The 20708-nt window shown below is 34.5% G+C and overlaps 2 protein-coding genes across 2 annotated transcripts; one reads left to right on the forward strand and one right to left on the reverse strand.

The window, feature by feature from the left end:
• Positions 1-326: 326 nt before the first annotated feature.
• On the reverse strand, positions 327-1190 carry LOC141666381 (uncharacterized). The gene is made up of 2 exons (XM_074472370.1): positions 1032-1190; positions 327-848 (listed from the first exon to the last, which is right to left on the reverse strand). The coding sequence occupies exons 1-2, from the start codon at positions 1188-1190 to the stop codon at positions 327-329; spliced, it is 681 nt and encodes a 226-aa protein (XP_074328471.1).
• A 12254-nt stretch (positions 1191-13444) lies between these two features.
• LOC141666382 (uncharacterized) lies at positions 13445-14860 on the forward strand. Its single transcript, XM_074472371.1, has 3 exons — positions 13445-14053; positions 14135-14551; positions 14624-14860. The coding sequence occupies exons 1-3, from the start codon at positions 13445-13447 to the stop codon at positions 14858-14860; spliced, it is 1263 nt and encodes a 420-aa protein (XP_074328472.1).
• The last annotated feature ends 5848 nt before the right edge of the window (positions 14861-20708 follow it).

Here is a 20708-nt window from a genome sequence, read left to right on the forward strand (position 1 = left end):
TACCTATTACCTGCAGGTGTTGAAGGCGAGATTGGTCCACAGATATCTCCATGGATAAGTTCGAGAATTCGTTTGACATAAAGTCAGCTTGAGATGGAAAGGGTTTTCATGTTTGCTTTGACATTAACACCCTTCGCACCTTCTCGTTGGTTGTACTAGTTTTGGGAAACCGTAAGCCATACCTTCCTTTGACATCAATTACATAGCTTGGAAATTGACGTGGCCTAAACGAGCATGCCACGACCATGTATGGTTCTCCATTTTGCTTAACAAACACAATGATGCGATGTCTTTATACAACCTATTCTTAGACTTCTTTACCTTCATTAGCAATCTCTCTTTTTCATCATACACCCACAGGTAATCACACTTATAATAACTCTATGCCCATCGCCAGATAATTGGCCTAAACTGATTATGTTTTTGCATAGACTAGGAATATAATATACTTCCCTTAGCATCTTCTCCTCGCCATTCTTACACTTGAAAGCCACAGTTCCTTTTCCTTTACTACTCACCATTGAACCATCGCCAAATTTGACATCACCGGCTAATCGTTCATCCATAGTTTTTAATTTTCCCCGCTGTCCAGCCATATGATTTGATGCCCCATTATCCAAGTACCAGACCTGTAAGTCCTGTTGTTCATTAGCACTCAACCGTAGTTTTGGAACCACTGTCTCCTTTTTGAGCAGCATCGTCTTTGCCATTCGTTTTCCAATCTCAGCAATTAACAACGCTGCTTCATCTACTTGAATCTGAGACAAGTTGACCTCCTTTTGCACGTCCCTTCGAACCTCTCTCCCCCTATGTGGCTTACGACATTCAGCAACAAAGTGTCTATAGGCCTGACAGTTGAAACATCTCAATTTGCTCATGTCCCGTATGGTATAATTCGCACTGGTTCGGGCTCCCTCTTTGCATGTTCTCTTTAACCACTCCTCACGAATCAAAAGCAATTATCCCTCATTGTTTTCCCTTATTCTCCATTCTTCCTCTGTCAATAGAAATTTCTCCTGACTCGTTTCAACCTGTCCACGTAGCCTTTCTCCATGGACTTTCAGTGAACCAATCACCTCTTCTATAGACATCTCCTCCAATTTCCCAAACTGCTCGATGGTCGACGCGATCTGCAGAAATTTGGAGGGAACCGCTCTAAGTAATTTCTTCACCACATATGATTCTCCCATGTTTTCTCCTAATGCTCTGACTTTTGTAACCAATCCATTCAATTTCATATAGATTTCATACAGTTCTTCTGTTTATTTCATGGTTAGGGCTTCGAACTCGCTTTTCAACGTTTGTGCCTTTGCCGCCTTCACCATATCAGCCCCTAGACACATTGTCTTAAGAGTACCCCAAGCTTCTTTAGACATTTTCTTTTCTGCCAGTGCTAATAGATACTCCTCAGGGATACCTTGATAAATGACAGCCAGTGCACGTTTGTCTACCTTCTCTTCAACTGTCCCCTTGGGATCCTTAGTAACTATGGCATCCCACACTCCATGTGCCTGCATAAAAACTCTCATCTTCATAGTCATGATGTGTAGTTGTACTTCGTTAGCTTTGGGTAGCTCAGACCGAACGAGCTTTCCTTGGCCTTGTTCATTTCCATTGATGGTGAACTGGGATTCTCAATTTTGTTTTGATAGCTCTGATACCACGTGTAGTATAAACTGGAGCAAATAGAAGTTATAAACGGAAAAAACAAATTGAATTACTTACTTCCATTTGATATCATTATATATAATAATTTTAATATATTATTGTTGGGATTCGAACTTACACTCTCTTATTTAATAAAATTTAGAATTATTTTTACCAATTCTCGTATGAAATATCTAACTGCTCTGATAATTACCCTTAAAAATGAGGGGTAAACTTGACATTTCATGTTATAAACACAAGTTTATAACATGAGATCTTTCGTAACTAACATATATTTTATAATTTTTTAATTATTTTTAATTATTTTAACTTTTCTATATTTTTTTAAGTTTTTAACCATGAGCCCATTTTTGACCGATTAACCTAATTTTTGACCGATTAATCCGATTTTTTCCAATTCTTGACCGATTTTTGTAAAAATGATAATTGACATGATTTTTGCTTAATTAGTTCATTTTTTCACCGAACAATGATTAATCACCAATAAATCCCGATTAATCGCCGATTTTTATAACACTGATCGCACTACATTTTATTTTTGTTCTTTTTATTTGCATAAAATTAAACACGAAAAAAAATGTGTGCGATATGATAAATATATAATTAATTTAATTTAATTTTTTTTGATTAAATTTTATATTTTCAAGAATTGATTTCTAGTTTTTATATTTTCATGAATTGATTTTCTAGTGGGCTTAAGTACAGGGTTCACTTTCATTGATGTTGGCCTCAATTTATAAATCATTTTGATGACCCAAATCTAATTTCATAAATTTAAGTTATTATGGAAAGTTGGGGACTGTTCAATTAAACTTGAATATGGGAAAATTATGCAGTGGGTTTCGAGGGGGAGATTGAGGATGTTGGCATTCATAATTATGTGGTTGGCTCCCTCGGATATCGAGGTCTCTCATCAAATATGTGGTTAGGCATCAAATCAAAAGGAATTCAATGGTCATTAAGAAGTGAACAACGGAAGATCAATTTTCCACAACCAACAGGAGAAAGAGAAGCAAGCGGAGGAGAGAAAAAAGGGTAGAGAGAGTCGGAGATGATTATTCCAATTCATTTCGCCAATTCGAAATGTCATCTATGAGGGTATGAACTGTCATATTTATTTTGATGTTTTTCTGAGTGTATAATATTGGTATGACTTCATAACTGAATTTTCTGCATGTATGTGGTCTTAATCTTTACTTCCTTTTTTAATTACAAGACTTGGTTTATGCTAAGAATTTTATGCTTAAAGTTTAAATCTATCTCTTCTTACTTATCTTTTCTAACGCATTATAAATTATAATCTCCGAGACTAAAAACTTTCATTTCATCATACAACTTCAAATATCTAGATATAACACGTGTGTGTTTAATTTTTTTTTTAATTTATGCACAAAATAGTTCTTTAGAGTTATAGTCTTGAGAGCTACAAAAATCCTGTACTATTCAAAGTGGGTTGTAGGTAATGTCTGTGAATAGAAGGTAGTTATGTTTTGTAACGAGACTTCCCGCTTAACTTTCCTTTTACATACCGCCTAATCATATATAGTTTGAACATAAATTTTACAGTCAATACTTTGGTTGAGGACCTCCCTGAACCCCTCCCCGAGTCTTCTTAGATTTTATGGCTTTATATGATGACAAACTATGCATGAATATTATATCTACTATCAAACAAGAAGCATATGGATGCGTATTTGCTTGAGAACACATACACGCAGAGAGAGAAAGAGAGGGGGAGAATAATAATGTCATGTAGAAAAATAAAACCATTAAAAACCTTTAACTATTCCTTCTCTTACTACTGCAACTAATACTAGTGCTACATGTACATATGGAGTGGGTGCGTTGTGTCAAGATTTAAAAAGAGGGCATCTCAATTTATCACAGACGAGGGCGGGCATCTCAATTTACACAGGAGGCGCAAGGGCGGGCGATTTGAGTTCAAAAGTCCTTCAGATCGTTTCAATTAGGTTAAATCACAACTGACAGAGAATCATTGAAGGAGAATTATTTAAGGTTTCGTTGGTTCCTATTCTCAGAAATCATGGATTCCCAGGTATTATTTCCTCTTTCCTTTTCCTTCATTTATTTGTTTAGGTATTATTGACATTGTGCAGTTATGCTAATCAATGATATATTGTGTAGTTTCTTTATTATTTTTGTTGTTTTTACCGTAATAGGAGTTGTATTAACTGTGTGGATATTATGCTTGCTGATAAATTAACTGTATGCATATTGTGCTTGCTGATAACAATTTTAACCTACTCCTCTCTTTCAATATTAAAGATGCCCGCCCTCATCAAAATTGTTATAATCAGGTCCCAAAAATTTAAAGCAACAGGGTAGAAACTCACGGTGCATGTAGAGCTCTGTCGGCTTTCTGGCATGCCAAGCAGCAACTTCACGTTCGTGCTTTATAAAATAATTATGCCCCGCCTTTCGTTGTTTTACTTCAATCTCATAGTCATTCCAACCATCTACAATGAGATCAATTTTTTTTGAAAATCGGGAACTGTTTGCTACAATGTTGTGGCTTGTGATGAACCATAACATAGTAGCAAAAAATTGGAACGAGATCCCTCACAGCTTTGCGATCTCATCTCAGGGGGAAAACCGTCCTGAAATATGGCGTCCATTAAATATCCTATTAAGAGAAAACATGAAAGCATATTGATCAATTTCAAAAAGCATAACAAAAAAAGGAAATTGACACAAGCTTACATCTTCTGAGAATGGCATCATCGATTATAGATCATACTTGGTATAATGGTCGTTCCATTTTCCATTTATTTGATGTATGATTCAGTTTAGCCATGGTTCCCCATTTTTCACAATCTCCGGGGGAACATTCAAATCGATGCCTAGTCTAGTTTGGAACTTCTTTAGCCTTATAATGAAAAATGTTTGTCAAATAAAGAAAAACAAAAAAAATATCATAACAAAGAACTAATAATGAAAGAAACATATCAATGGGATAAATATTAACTTACTAGAAGGATCCAAAGGTTTCCATCAATGTTTCCCTTTTCTCCTCCTATGTATCGCCTTATGCCATGGTATATATACGCCAATAGAGCTGCTCCCCAAGCATAACTATCGATTTCTTCCAACTTCTCAATGAACTGAATAAAAACTGAATCAATATCATCCTTGTTGTTGTTCGGAGCAAAAATAGCAAATATGATGACATGGAGGACATCAATCTTCCGAGTCCGGTAGTCTTTCTCACTATTTGCAGCAATGTTCATTATCGTTGTGGCTGGCACAAAAGTCCTATCATTAAATCTCTGAACATCCGGAAAATGCAGTTGAATCATGTGCGGTTTCAACTAATACTGGTTTACCGCTAATGGGTAAACCAGTAATATGCAGGACGTCCTCCAAAGTGATTCCAAGGACATGTCCGTCAATGTTGAAAATTTGCTTGTTGGAGTCATAATAATTTCCATTTTACATGCTATCCATAAATGATGTTAGCATCTGAGCATCCACATCAATAATGCTAAGAAGCCGAAACAGACAGTTTCGGTTCTCAGTCAATTAGAGATGCTCTTTGAATGGAGAATCATGCCTTCTCGATAATTTGCTGAGTAGAGCGAGCTTTCCAGCTCCTCTCGTGGGCGACACTATTTTATGCTTCTGCAAATTACCAAATAGAAACATAAATTAGTTACATTCTCAGTATATTACAGCTTAAGAAGTTTTTTGCAGCTGCCACATTGACATTAATATTGAAAGAGAGAAGTAGTGAAATTCAGAAGATTTATGTTACTTTAAAATAACAATGACTTAGGTTTTAATTCCGTTTCAAATGTAATATATAAAAACAATTGCAGAGCACACAAAATCAATATATATAGATAACAAAGTGATAGACAGAAGGTCAGAATGTAATAATAATAATAAATTATATAATCCAATTAAAAGAAGGGGACACAACCAAACTATGCACAATATAATTCCTCACTGCCTTCACACATTTACATAATCTAAATTACTCGAACGAATCAATACACGAAATATGCTCTCTTGTACAGAATATACTGTGAAATTTGATTAGCTTTCCTACTTCATACTGCATCTCTACTATACTCTGAAAATCTTATAAACAAAGTTCAACTAATCGAAAACTACTTTGTGCTATATATTAAACGATTATCTAAGTTTATTTAAGTTCAATCATAACTTGACAATTCATTTATTTAGTTGTTTCAACGATTATCTAGCATCAAATGAAGAAATAACAAGTAATTCTCTTGACTCACTTGATTAACACAATTAAACGAAGAAACGATTAACACAATCATTACAACAATTAAAATTTCAAACATAAATGCTAATTCGAATAATTCAAACATAAACCCTTGACTCACTTGATTCTCTTGATCCATGTATTCAGTAGTTTTCAATGGGTTTGTTCTGCCCGTGATTACAATAAGGATGTCTGCCGGTGGTTGCCTATATGGCACAAACACAAGTAAAAATAACCTAAATGGCAATCCGGCTAGAAAATGGCCCAAAATAGCACCTAGCTATTTATCCAGTCGATTTCTAATCATGCTCATAGTTTATTTGGATAAATTTCTTTTTATGAAGTCACACTAGCACTCTAGCCCTTTCTTCTATAATTCATTATAGCAGTCACACAAGGATATAAAAATCACATAGTAGTAAGAGAAGGCCTGCGCTTTGTAGCTATCAACTAATTTTCCATTTGACCGAGATTATAATAGCCTATATAAATGTCTCTTTCACTAATAAAAAAGGAACCCTCTCAATTTACTTAATTGTCACTCAGTTCATGTCCACCCATATAAATTCATCAGCAAGCACAATATCCACACAGTTAATAAAACTCCTATTGCGGCAAAAACAACAAAAATAATAAAGAAACTACACAATATATCGTTGATTAGCATAACTGCACAATGTCAATAACACCTAAACAAATAAATGAAAGAAGGGAAAATAATACCTACGTATCTATAATTTCTGAGAATAGGACCAACGAAACCCAAAATAATTCTCGTTCAATGATTCTCTGTCAATAATGATTTAACCTAATTGAAACGATCCGAAGGACTTTTGAACTCAAATCGCCCGCCCTTGCGCCTCCTGTGTAAATTGAGATGCCCGCCCTCGTCTGTGATAAATTGAGATGCCCTCTTTTTAAAATCTTGACACAACGCACACACCCCATATGTACATGTAGCACTAGTATTAGTTGCAGTAGTAAGAGAAGGAATAGTTTAAGGTTTTTAATGGTTTTATATTTCTACATGGCATTATTATTCCCCCTTCTCTTTCTCTCTCTGCGTGTACGTGTTTTAAGCAAATACGCATCCCTATGTTTCTTGGGGAGGGGTTTAAAGAGGTCCTCAGCCAAAGTATTGACTCTAAAATTTATGTTCAAACTATATATGATTAGGCATGGCATGTAAAAGGAAATTTAAGCGGGGAAGTCTCGTTACAAAACATAGCTACCTTCTATTCACAGACATTACCCACAACCCACTTTGAATAGTACAGGATTTTTGTAGCTCTCAAGACTATAACTCTAAAGAACTATTTTTTTGCATAAATAAAAAAAAAATTAAACACACACGTGTTATATCTAGATATTTGAAGTTGTATGATGAAATGAAAGTTCTTAGTCTCGGAGATTATAATTTATAATGCATTAGAAAAGATAACTAAGAAGAGATAAATTTAAACTTTAAGCATAAAATTATTAGCATAAACCAAGCCTTGTAATCAAAGAGGGAAGAAGATCACATACATGGAGAAAATCCAGTTCTGAAGTCATACCAATATTATACACTCAGAAAAACATTAAAATAAAGATGACAGTTCATACCCTCATAGATGACATTTCGAATTGGTGAAATTAATTGAAATAATTATCTCCGACTCTCTCTACCTTTTTCCTCTCCTCCACTGGCTTCGCTTTCTCCTTTCGATTGTGGAGAATTGATCTTCCGCTGTTCACTTCTTAATGACCATTGAATTCCTTTTGATTTGATGCATAACCACCTATTTGATGAGAGACCTCGATATCCGAGGGAGCCAACCACATAATTATGGATGCCAACATCCTCAATCTCCCCCTCGAAACCCTCTGCATAATTTTCCCATATTCAAGTTTAATTGAACAGTCCCCAACTCCCCGTAATAAGTTAAATTTGTGAAATTAGATTTGGGTGAAATAATTTATAAATTGAGCCCAATATCAATAAAAGTGAACCCCGTACTTAAGCCCATTAGAAAATCAATTCATCAAAAATATAAAAACTAGAAATCAATTCATGAAAATATAAAATTTAATCAAAAAAATAAATTAAATCAATTATATATTTATCATATCGCACACATTTTTTTCGTGTTTAATTTTATGCAAATAAAAAGAACAAAAATAAAATGTAATGCGATTAGTGTTATAAAAATCAAAAATTAATCGGGATTATTGGTGATTAATCTTTGTTCGGTGAAAAAATGAACTGATTAAGAGAAAATCATGTTAATTATCATTTTTCACAAAAATCGGTCAATAATCGAAAAAAATCGGATTAATCGATCAAAAATCAGGTTAATTGGTCAAAAACCGGGCTCATGGTTAAAAAATATAGAAAGGTTAAAAATGATTGTGCTTTTTTTGTAGTGGTCATGATGAGGCTTTTCATTGAGCAAGCACCTCCAAGATTCAAAATGGAAAATTTACAAATGGTACTTAGTTATTCTCTCAATCTCTCTCTCATAAACACACATTTATAATCTATACTGTATGTCTGATTCTCAAGTTTCCACAGGCAGAATTGTTACCTTCTCTGTTGACTTGTGCCTTGGAGTTTTTTGACAGGCGTAATAATGTGTTTTATATCAATGAAAATGTCATGTGCATCTCATTAAAGGACATAATGTACATGACGGGCTTGCGAATTAGTGGCCTCCTAGTAATTAGAAAATCAAACTGTGATCCCAAATGATTCGCTCGGGAGTTTGGTCTTGAAGCAACTAAAGTTCGTAATATTTCAACAATTAGTTCAATAGCAAAGAATGTGAACGTCGATGATGCTACACGGAAGAAGACTATTTTATTGCTTATCGTGAGATGCTTTATTGTGCTTGATGCTGTTGGGCATACTGTGTGTACCACTTACTTGAAGATGATTCGAAATTCCAATAAATTGGACTCCTACGCTTAGGGAGCAGCGCTTTTGGCCTTTTTCTACAAAGGCATCGGTGACTGCGTTGTTTATCATAAGAGCAATCTTGACGGCAATGATGGCTAGTTATAGTAAGTTTATAATCTCTCTGTTCTCTCTCATTCTCTATTTCTAGTCTCTTATACTCTCTGCAACTTTAGATTTCCGCACTCATAACCTAGTTCTTAAGAATCAATATGTATTGTTTGACAGGGCTTTTTTTATTACGTATTTCGAAGCTGCGGGAGTTATTTGGCATCGATTTAGGCCAACTAAACGTGCCGATTTTGAGCAGCATTATTGAAAAGGTCAAGGTAGTTAGTCGCAATAAGAAGAAGGACTATACCGAAGGCCTGAGAAATATTTTTCAGAATCTTTCCGCTAATGTAAGTTTAAACTCCCTTAGCCATGTAAATCTGATTATTTAGATGCATAGTTACTATAGTATAAATAACACTATGTTTATACTATATTTTCAAATCAATCATCTACGTTTATACTATGTTTATTCTACAGGATATCGAGTGGAAGTCGTATGATTTGAGGCTTCACGATCAGTTTGGTGAAGCCAAACATGCGAGAACCACTTATGTTGGTCCAATTTTTTGTAACAACCATGTGTATCACCATTTAGTGCACCTTGCTGCTAAATAATTCAGTGAACTATATCGCTATGTCAATGATCGAAATTGGCAACCTCATATAATTAAAATCAAAATAAACAGTGGTGCGCATAAACAGAGATTGAAAGATCACTATAGTCAGGAGATTGATATATGGATGGCAGGAATACAAGCCCGGGATATAATGCTTCCCCTGAAAACCTTTAAGAGAAGGAAGAAAGTTGACAGAGAACAGGGGATAGAGGACAGAAGAGTACAAAGTACAGAGGACAGGTTTAAGAATAAAGATGGTCATACATTAACAAGCTTGTAGTCTTCATTTAAGGTTAATGCTCTTCATGTGTTAATGCATTTTTCCAGGGAAGGATGTGTCCCACGAAGGCAGCAACACAAATGAAGATGGTGATGTGATGATATAAGCAGTCAGAAGAGTTTTGAAGTTGGTGTCTTTGTTAGTACAGATGTATTGGCCTAAATCGATGCCAAATAACTCCCGCAGCTTCGGAATACATAATAGAAAAAAGCTCTGTCAAGCAATACATATTGATTCTTAAGAACTAGGTTATGAGTGCGGAAATCTAAAGTTGAAGAGAGTATAAGAGACTAGAAATAGAGATTGAGAGAGAAAACAGAGAGATTATAAACTAACTATAAGTCTATAACTAATCATCCATTGCCATCAAGATTGCTCTTATGATCAACAATGCAGTCACCGATGCCTTTGTAGAGAAAGGCCAAAAGCGTTGCTCCCCAAGCGTAGGAGTCCAATTTATTGGAATTTCGAATCATCTTCAAATAAGTGGTACACACAGTATGCCCAGTAGCAGCAGGCACAATAAAACATCTCACGATAAACAATAAAACAGCCTTCTTCCGTGTAGCATCATCGATGTTCACATTCTTTGCTATTGAACTAATTTTTGAAATATTATGGACTTTAGTTGCTTCAAGCCCAAACTCCCGAGCGAATCCTTCGGTATCATGGTTGGAATTTTTAATTACTGAGAGGCCACTAATTCGCAAGTCCGTCATATACATTACGTCCTCTAATGAGATGCACATGACATTTTCATTGATATGAAACACATTATTGCGCCCGTCAAACAACTCCAAGGCACAAGTCAGCAGAGATGGTAACAATTCTCTCTCTCTCTCTCTCTCTTATAAACACACATTTATAATCTATACTGTATGTCTAATTTCAATTTGGCCAGGAGTGGTTCAAGCCGGAAGTTGCATGTGCATTAAGGGAGGAGTTGCGGCCTATGATGGAAAAAGAATTGAATGGTTGTTGTCATTCCTTCTGATGTCCTTTATCTCTTCTATATATAATAGCACAACAAGGGGATAATATTTTGAGATTAAAAAGTCTAATTGAAAAGACTAAACTACACTTATTTTTAATATTTATATAAAAGTTGTGTTTTGTGGGAATCGAACTCAAGTTGCTTCATTCTTCTATACAACCTCATACCACTACACCATATTGTCACATGTACTTTTTATCATACACATAATATGTAACTGTGCTAAAGGAATATTTTATTTAACTTTAAAGATAACTACTTGAATTTCGCAAAAAAAATGATAGTTACTTGAATATTTGTACAATTAATTTTAAAGAACTGAATTCCAGATATAAAGTTAGGCATAGTACATAAATGGATTATTATCTTATTTATTATTATAATTTAGTTTGAAAATATATCTCATATATTTTTAACATATTTTTTATTATAAAAATTAATTAAAATGTACATATATAATTCTTAAAGAAAATATTGAAAATAGAATCGCCTATATATAAATAATCTAGATTGGTATTAAATATTTAGATAAGTTCGATTATAATGAGTCAATGAATTTTAGTTTATTTTGAATTTGAAATCAGAATTTGACCCATCGTTCAAAAAATACTCGAAATTTGACTACATGACTAGCCGAAAAATATTGTCACATTCTACGTTTAGTAAATTTAAATTACAAGTTCGACGAGAATATCTTACCAATAATGTGAAATTTTTTGATATCTTATATTAATATAATTTGACGTGTTTGAGGTATTTATAGGATCAAGTCAATTGATTATTTGTATTAAAATTACTAACTTCACTGGTAGTGCAATAGTGTTTTGGGACTTGTCCCGATTTTAAAAATATTTGAAATTTGATATGAGATCTCACGAGATTTGTTAAAACTACGATGATATATTAAATCGATTTATTTTTCATTTTTCACTTACAATTCAAATTTTTTGGTCAACTGTGTATACGACATATATGTTTATTTTTAGCTTTTTCTTTGTAAACATACTAATGACATTCTATAGATTAAGTTTAATCATTTCATTTTAAACGTACACTGACTACCCTTTTTATATTCATTCATTAAATACAAATTATACAACACAAATAAGAATATATATATATTGCTTAATGAGCTATATTTGAAACATTGTGTAATTTGGTAATGTTTTGTATGAAAATAATACACATTGATAAACAATCAACTTGTATTTGATATACGTTAGACATTGTAAAATATTTACAAATAAAAAAACAGCTAAAACATTATAATTGTATGATGCATAAGTAAACTCTAGAAAATGACCCGTGCCTTGCATGGGTTTTTATGCTAGTTATTTTGTAATATTGGATGTCAAATACTAACTTCTTATATTTATTCATATCAGGTTATTTCACATCCCCCTTAGAGGAGCCGCACACCCAAGTTCACCCCTTAGAGGAGCAGCACTCAATCCTATAATTCAGGAGGAGCAGTACACGGAGCCCTTACAGCAGCAGGACCTCAATCCCACAGTTTTACAAAAGGCACGACTTCCGATCAAAAAGACATATCAAAGGGAGCAGCACACTGAGCCCTTACAGCAGCAGGAAATCAATCCCACAGTTTCGCAGAAGGCACGACTTCTGATCAAAAAGACATATCAAAGGAAAATAAGGAAAATAAGGGACCTCCGCGGGAAGAAGAAGAATGACGTGGATTATACATAACAAGATTTGATAAGAAATTTTGCGCCAAAGAGCATAGTGACAGATATATGAAAAGATTTTGATATCAAGGTATGCGTACTTATCACTATGTACACCAAAGGCATTTTAAGTTGAGCCATATTCTTCATCAAAAATGTAGACATTATTTGATTCTCCTCCAAGCCTTGCAGTTAGCCATTTATTAACTTCTTCAATCTCATTTGACAGTATAAGATCATTTAAAAAAGGCCCAGTAGGTTATATACCAGCCCAACCGTTTAAATTATATTCCGATATAATATAGACATCTAAACAAAAGCGCACTTAAGCAGGGCTTTTGGATTTGCTCATGGCTTTTTATAAGCAAATCCCAATAAGTGTGCTTCCCCGCTTAAGTTGCACGCTTTTGATAACGCTGCAAGAGGTAGATTTCATAAAAGAAAAATACTTATTTTACTTAATTAAATATCTAATACTTAACATAGTCCCTTTCTTATATGATACTTTTATATAATACAAGTTTATAATCCATGCGATGCATGGTTGATTTTGAAAAATTGTGATCGTATTGGTTTTTTAATATATATTTTATATATATTTTATATTTTAGAGATATGTCTTCATTAAAATTGTTATTTTTGAAAAAATAGGTGGCATGTTGCAAAAATAAAAGAAAAAAATGCAAAAATCAAAATATGAGTAACGTAGTGAATCAAAAAAGACCCTAACGCTTCTTTATGTTCCGTTTTGTCTGTATAATAAAAAAAATGAACTAAACGGAGGACGAAGTTCCGTTTTCCGTTATTGTTTCTCCTACCCACCAGAAGCACACAACTGTTTCTGCTTCTCAGTTTACAAACACAACTGTCTCTTGTTTCTCCCTTTTCAAACCTAAAATTCAAATATCAAGATAAAAATTCTTACATAAATATTTATTAAAATTCTTATAGATTTAATAATGGCTCCGGGTTCGGCATCTGGAGCACAATCAGTGACGGTGATTGCATGGATTTATACCGATGGTAATATACGGCAAACTCAATTAGAGGGTTACGTATATGATAAATCGGTTTCTAAGCAAGTAAGACTCGATTCTAGTATGAATTTTAATAATTTGCGCGACGTATTGTTTTTGAAATTGAAAATTGATAGGAGTTTGTATGATTTTAAGTTGTGTTATCGATGGAAAAATTTCAATGATATGAAATTTGGTATTATTACGGTTGATGATGGTGATGATGTTGAGATGATGTTTGGAATTATTTTTTCGAATGGACCTCCTTTCTTTGTTGAAATTTATTTACAAAAAAAATCAACTTGTCCATTGATTGAAACAAGTACGAGAGTTGTGGAAACTAGTTCAAGAGGTTCCGAGAGGAGTGGTAGTAGGGGTTTTGATTGTCAAACTACTAGTAGTATGTATGTTGGTGGTGATACGGTTAGTAGTAGAAGTTTGGATGCTTATGATGTTGTTGATTCGGCTTTGATTACACGGGAGGACATATTGGAGCCAATGGAGTTGAGGGAGGGGATGATATTCGACTCAAAAAAAGTGTTGATACATACGGTTAGAGATTTTCATATCTGAAATCATTAAGAGATTAAGGTGGTTAGATCAAGTGATGTGTATTGGATTGTTGTTTGTAAGAATAAGGATAGTGGTTGTGAATGGAGTTTAAAAGCTAGGTTGCGAAAATCACTTGGAAAATTTCAAATTATGGAAACTTCGGGACCACACACATGTTTGCGCACCACCGTTACTCAAGACCATCCTAATTTGACATCTCATGATATTCTTGAACTAGTTAAGGATCAAATCGTTGTCGATCCCATGGTTAAGGAAAAAATGTTGATGGCCACGGTGAAAAGTATTTTTGGTTACCAACCAGGAAGAAAGAAGATTAGAGATGCGAAAAAGCTAGCAATGGATGAAGAACATGGTTCTTGGGAAGGTTCTTATGAAGATCTCCCCTTTTTTATGGAAGCGTTGCAATGTTTTAATGTGGGAACCAAGGTTGATTGGGTTTTTAAGGAGGATGAGATGGAAGATCGTGGGAGCTTAGAGGTATTTTATCTCTTTATACTAGTATCAGATAGATTTTAAAATGATTTTCCATATTTATGTAATGTTTTGTAGTTAACGAGTATATTATGTCTTTATTTAGAACAAGAAGTGACATTCAAGAGACTCTTCTGGGCTTTCATACCATGCATTGATGGATTTCAGCATTGTATGCCTGTCAGACATATAGATGAGACTCACCTATATGGTCCATATCCGGGTGTACTATTGAGTGATGTGGCAGTGGATGGGTTTAGTCATATTATTCCACTTGCATTTGCTATTGTCGAATCCGAGAATGTTTCTAGTTGAGGGTGGTTCATGGATAGATTGAGGAGGTTTGTGGCAGGTAGGAGACATGGGATTTGTGTCATTTCTGATAGACATGCTGGTATTATTGCTGCTATGCAACAGATAGGATGGTGCGAGCCCCTTGACCATCATAGGTTTTGCATTAGACACTTGGCTGCAAATTTTTGTACTGCACATATGTAACACCTCCAAATCCGGGGTCGGGGATCCGGGTTGTCACGAGTTTCATTTCCCTTAATAACACCCAATCTTAATAAACAATTAACTACTCTGTACTGTGACCCCACAATAAATACACACACCACAAGTTATAGTCTCAGAGATGAATACTCAAAAAACACAAGTCCTTATATTCCATAATTATAAACCGTTACACCTTAAAAGGGTTCTGAATAAATTTATATATTCCTTGCCATTATTACAATTCATATTATACATAAGTCTGGTTCATCAATAGTTGAAAACCTAGCCTATTGGTAGCTCCTACCTCAGCTACGGCGGCATCAATGCTTCCAGAAGACTACGGAACGTTTCCTATCCGCTCGCGAATCGGGAGCTTGGTCTTGTTCATCCTTTCTATCTGTTGTTGTGTGATGAAAGAAGAAAGCAAGGGTGAGCAGCAAGCCCACCAAAATAATATGTATAATGATTAACAATATATGAGCCTTCTCATAGTACTCATGAAAGTCTTGGTCAAAAGAAATGAACCAAGTTTGATATCTTAATGCGATGAAGTCGCAAAATATTCAGTATATATGTATATATACTTTTCAAAATCTTGGAAGTCCTCTTCCATGCATAATATACACAGAGTTCCAATTTATAACTGTATAAAAATATTGTTGCAAGGTGATCTCATATATCTAACCTTGTCTCAACGTTTTTCTGAAAATCTTTGTCATGCATAAGATAATCATTTACTAGATATAAGTTTAAAAGATGAAGTTACAAGATACTCCGATATACTTATATCTTTTCCGAATACTACTTGAACTACCAGCGTTCAAGTTATAATTAGTTCATCCCATAGATTAAGCTACAAGACAAAACTTGAATAGAATCAATCTTTACAATATCATCAAAATAAAATGAAGTTACGAGATACTTCATTTGATGCAAACATCATTTTGAAAACTCGACCCTGCCAACACTCAACAATCGCCCAATCGTAGCCTTTCTATCGAAGTGCTCTGGGTAGTGTTGCAGAAATATCCAATTGGATGATGAACTCATTACGGGAGTTTGCCGCGCCAGGAAGACCACTTACGATGATCAGTCGTAGTAGTACAACCCCGCCATTTTCTACATGTCGAGGAGAACCTGTCGGATTTACTTGTCAACCGAACACTGGACTCCTAAGGAATGGACCGTCTTAGCGGAACTTCCAGGCCATTTTGGGCCAATATAATAAGGCTGGGCCGGCGCCACTCGACCACTTACGCCACTCCTAGTTCAGATGAAATCCATGACTCTGAAACGTAAAGCTCGTTCCCCCTTTCCCCAAGTAGAAACTTGTTGATACGGCTCCACCAAGAAGTCGTATCTAGTTGGAAAGGAAAACTCACCGATATTTCTCAGGCGATGCCTGTTAATGGATTAACTTGTTCCAAAAATTTTACTTCCCGAGTGTTGGGTAAGTAATCAAAATTCTTTTATCAAGACAGCAACCTTATTGCGAATATAAAACACACCACAGAGCCGGATCCCTCAGGTTTTGAGCGAGTATTTAAATCCCCTTCGAAAGGAGGATCTTAAATATAAAAATGAGTTTTGGGATCCGCTCTAACTTTTAAAAATCATTTTGAAAACTCGCAAAACATTTTTAAGAATGTTCGGAGTAATGCTGATTTAATAAAATTAATCAGTCCCAATATATAAAAAAAAATATCTGAATATTATTATTTAAATAATATTCACATAAAGAATAATCTTTATAAAAATAATCGAAGTAGATGTTGTAAAACTTATACTTGAAATGACTATTAAATAACCAAAGATATACTTATACGAAAGTAATATCTTTATTTGAATAATCAAAAGTAAGTTTGATTATCGACACATTATTCTTTAATAAAATAAAGAATATTAATTAGTACTTCATCGGAGTCATAAGTCCTCAAATGAATATTCAAAATAATATTCAATAAATAAAATAAGCGGAGTCATATGTCCTCGAATGAATATTCAAAATAATATTCATTAATAAAATAAAGTTATCGAATAAACCTTATTTGATTCATAGTTTTAAAAACTATTCATATATATATATATATAAATATATATAAATATATATTATACTCGGGAGCCTCGACTCCCGGTTTTAGAAAAAGTTCACCTTTTGATACCCTATATTAAGGGTATACGCAAAAACCGCTTATCTCTAGCATAGGTATTATGCAACTATAAGCATTTGAACCAACAGATATATAAATCAAGAATATTAAACAGGCATGCATATATACCATATCACATGCTACAATATATCGCAAGAATTTGCTAATAACAAATATGCATTTATCGCAAGATCGTGCATATACACATATACATCACAACAACAGTATAACGGGTAGAAAACTTGCATGAGCGACTGGGGGTTATAAATGGCTTGGGACGAGTCTGGTAACCTATAAACAACATATAAGTTGGAATTAAACCAAAGTCACTTATAAATCTATACTTTAACCAATTTAGACTCTAACGCTCGCTTTACGCTTACTGATTCTCTTAATTCGCTCGAGTACCCTCGGCTCCACCATTTTTAATAAATTAACCATTACGAGTTTTAAGGCGATTCTTTCGCGAGTGTCTTACCAACTGCCTAATACACTTTAAATAATTGTTTCATACTCCAATTAGTCCTTTTAGGTCTTTAACCTATGTTTCAAAGTAAGGCGAGGGGTAATGGTTCGGTCGCGAAACGCCGTTACTTAAAACGGTCATTTCTCCTAAACCGTACATCGGAATCAAACGAACTACATATCAAAACGAAGCTCGTAACATGAACTATCTAAACATGGCAATGGTAAAAACCTAACAGTGAGTTCTAAGGGTTCTGATGTTAAGAACAAAAATAGTCTACGGTAAATCGGGCATTACGACGGCTATGTTTACGCGATTTCCCAAATTTATACCATTCCAAATCAATCCACAATTCAACCCACAATCACAACCCAATAAAAACTCCATCCACGCCTCACCATAACAGCCCCAACAACTCAACATTACCAATTCATACTTATTTCTCAATTATAAACTAAGAGTTTACTTAAGTTTATTAACTAATAACCAAGACTTCCAACTCCAAAAATATCACAAAACCAACCAATCTCTAAACACACAATAATCATGCCTCTCATCAACTAAACTACTCATAACAAGCTTTAAACATGATTATACACCCATTACACTAACCCATCATCTAAACATTAGGAAATCTTAACAACAAAACTTAAGACTAAGATCATGAAGAGTTATACCTTCCTTGAAGCTTTTAATCCATGAAAGATCCTTGGAATGCCCATGGAAGCCTTAATCTAATCTCTTACAAGCTTGATCTTTCAAAGAAATCAAGAACACAAAAATTAATTTGAAGAAGTACTATTCACCATCTTCTTCCTTGATTTATAAAAAAAGATTGGCTTGGAATTAGAAGCTTAAACTTATAGGAAGTATGTAACTATCCATGGGGAAGCTTAGATAAATACCTTGCCAAATAGTAAGTGGTGGAGCTTGGATCTTCATTTTTTTATAAAAGTAGCCGAGAGCTTCATGAAGAAAATGGAGGGTTTTGTGTTTTGTGATTTGTTTTGATTTGCCTTGGTTGTTTTTGTTTTGATTTTGGTTAATTACCTTATTAACCTTGAACTTTGTGTGGTTATCATTCATCCACACCTCCTTCCCTCCTATGTCATGCTTATGTCACTTTGTGATGTCATCATCCCTTACTTGCCCTCTTTTTATTGGTTGGATGACCTCATCATCCCTAACCTCCTTGATTAACTTCCTAATTGTTTGCCTAATGACCGCTGATCTGTTATACGGTTCGCTTAACTTTCGCTTTCGTTTATCGTTTGAGGGATCATACCCGGGATCTTATTACTTGGGTTTCCTTAACCTTTCTCAATACATTATAATCCTTTTATGATCCTCTTTATAATCCTTTAATTTAAATCATTTTTATCCTGTTACCTTATACTCAATTCTTTCCGTATCTAGTGGATTTCCGGGAAAAATCAAAGTGTTCGGAATTGGATTCTGATGATCTTTACATACACTTATATACCATATAGAGTACTAATAAAATCTCAGAATATCCATAACAGAACCCCTACATAGTGTGGCATGAAAAGTTTTCTCATTCAGCAAAAACACTATTCATAAGGGTTTCAAAAATTTCCAAAAATTGGGGTTATTACAGTCTCCCCTCCTTAAAAGGATTCCGTCCTGGAATCAAATAGAAAATGAATAGGGATACTCTCTTAGCATTGCACTTTCTAACTCTCGAGTAAATTTTCCCACATTGTGGTTCTACCATCAAACTCTGACTAGTTTGATAACCCTTTTCCTAAGCAATTGTTCCTTTTTCAATCTATAACCCTTCCTGGTTGCTCCATATAGGTTACGTCAGGTTGCATGTCTATGCGCTCATATGCCCCTATTTGTCTGGCATCCGAATTACACTTCCTTAACATTAATACTTGGAACACGTTATGAACTTGCTACATGTTCGGGGGTAGGGCTAGCTCATATGCTAACTTCCCAATACGTCTTAATACCTCAAAGGGTCCAACAATTCGTGTGCTTAGCTTTTCTTTCTTTTTGAACCTCATCAATCCTTTCCGAGGGATACCTTTAACATTACTAGGTCCCATATTTCCTATTCTTTGTCCTTTCGTGTCAAATCAACATACTTTTTATGTCCATCTTGGGCTACTACCAGCCATCCTCTGATTAGATCTATTATATCCTTGGTCCTTTGGACCACTACTGGTCTGAGCATCTTGCGCTCTGCAACATCATCCTATCATAAGGGAGATCGACATTGTCTCCCCTCAAGGATCTCATAAGGCGATATCTCAATACTGACATATGATCTATTATCGTAAGAAAAATCAATTCGTGTTAAGTGATCGTTCCAATTTCTTTCAAGTCTATTGCACAGACCCTCATCATAGCTTCTAGAATTATAGCTTTTGCTTCTCAATATCCACTCTTTCCCAGTTCGTAATCGCTATTATCTTCCGTTCCTAATATTATACTGGTTACACCTTTGCTCGTTAGCATTTTATAACCTTTTAATACACACGTCAACCTTAGTATCATGAATGTGTCTCCATTCCGAATACCACTATAACTTTACTACTCCTTTTTCAGCTGTTTCTATTTTCCAAAGTTTGATCAATCATATAGAAGTAAAAAAAATTTATTGAGAGATCACTATGATCATGAACACTTGTTATATCGCATAGTTAGTACAGAAGGTGGCCAGCCTTTAGTACTTGACAAGCAATTAAACAATAGCTGGTATCCTACTCGGCTTCTATCACACAAATAGATAGTCATTCGGCAATACATCCCCTTCTGGAAGGGTTGTTCTTCTCAGTTTATATGAAATAAAAAGAAGAGAAAAGAATGAATTGAAGAGAATTGTATATATGAAAAAAAAAATATACTGCCACAAAATATCTTGCTTGGAACCTACCTCTGAACTATAGAGGTTTGTCACAGGAGAACAAAACATATGTGTATATATATCAACATCAAGTATTATAGCATCGTATTTCATATGCCTAAATATTTTTGCTATTCCGTCCATCATTCTATGGACCCATGCTCTTCCTCGAGCTTA

This window comes from Apium graveolens, chromosome 6 (genome assembly GCF_009905375.1).
Source record: "Apium graveolens cultivar Ventura chromosome 6, ASM990537v1, whole genome shotgun sequence".
NCBI classification, from domain to species: domain Eukaryota; kingdom Viridiplantae; phylum Streptophyta; class Magnoliopsida; order Apiales; family Apiaceae; genus Apium; species Apium graveolens.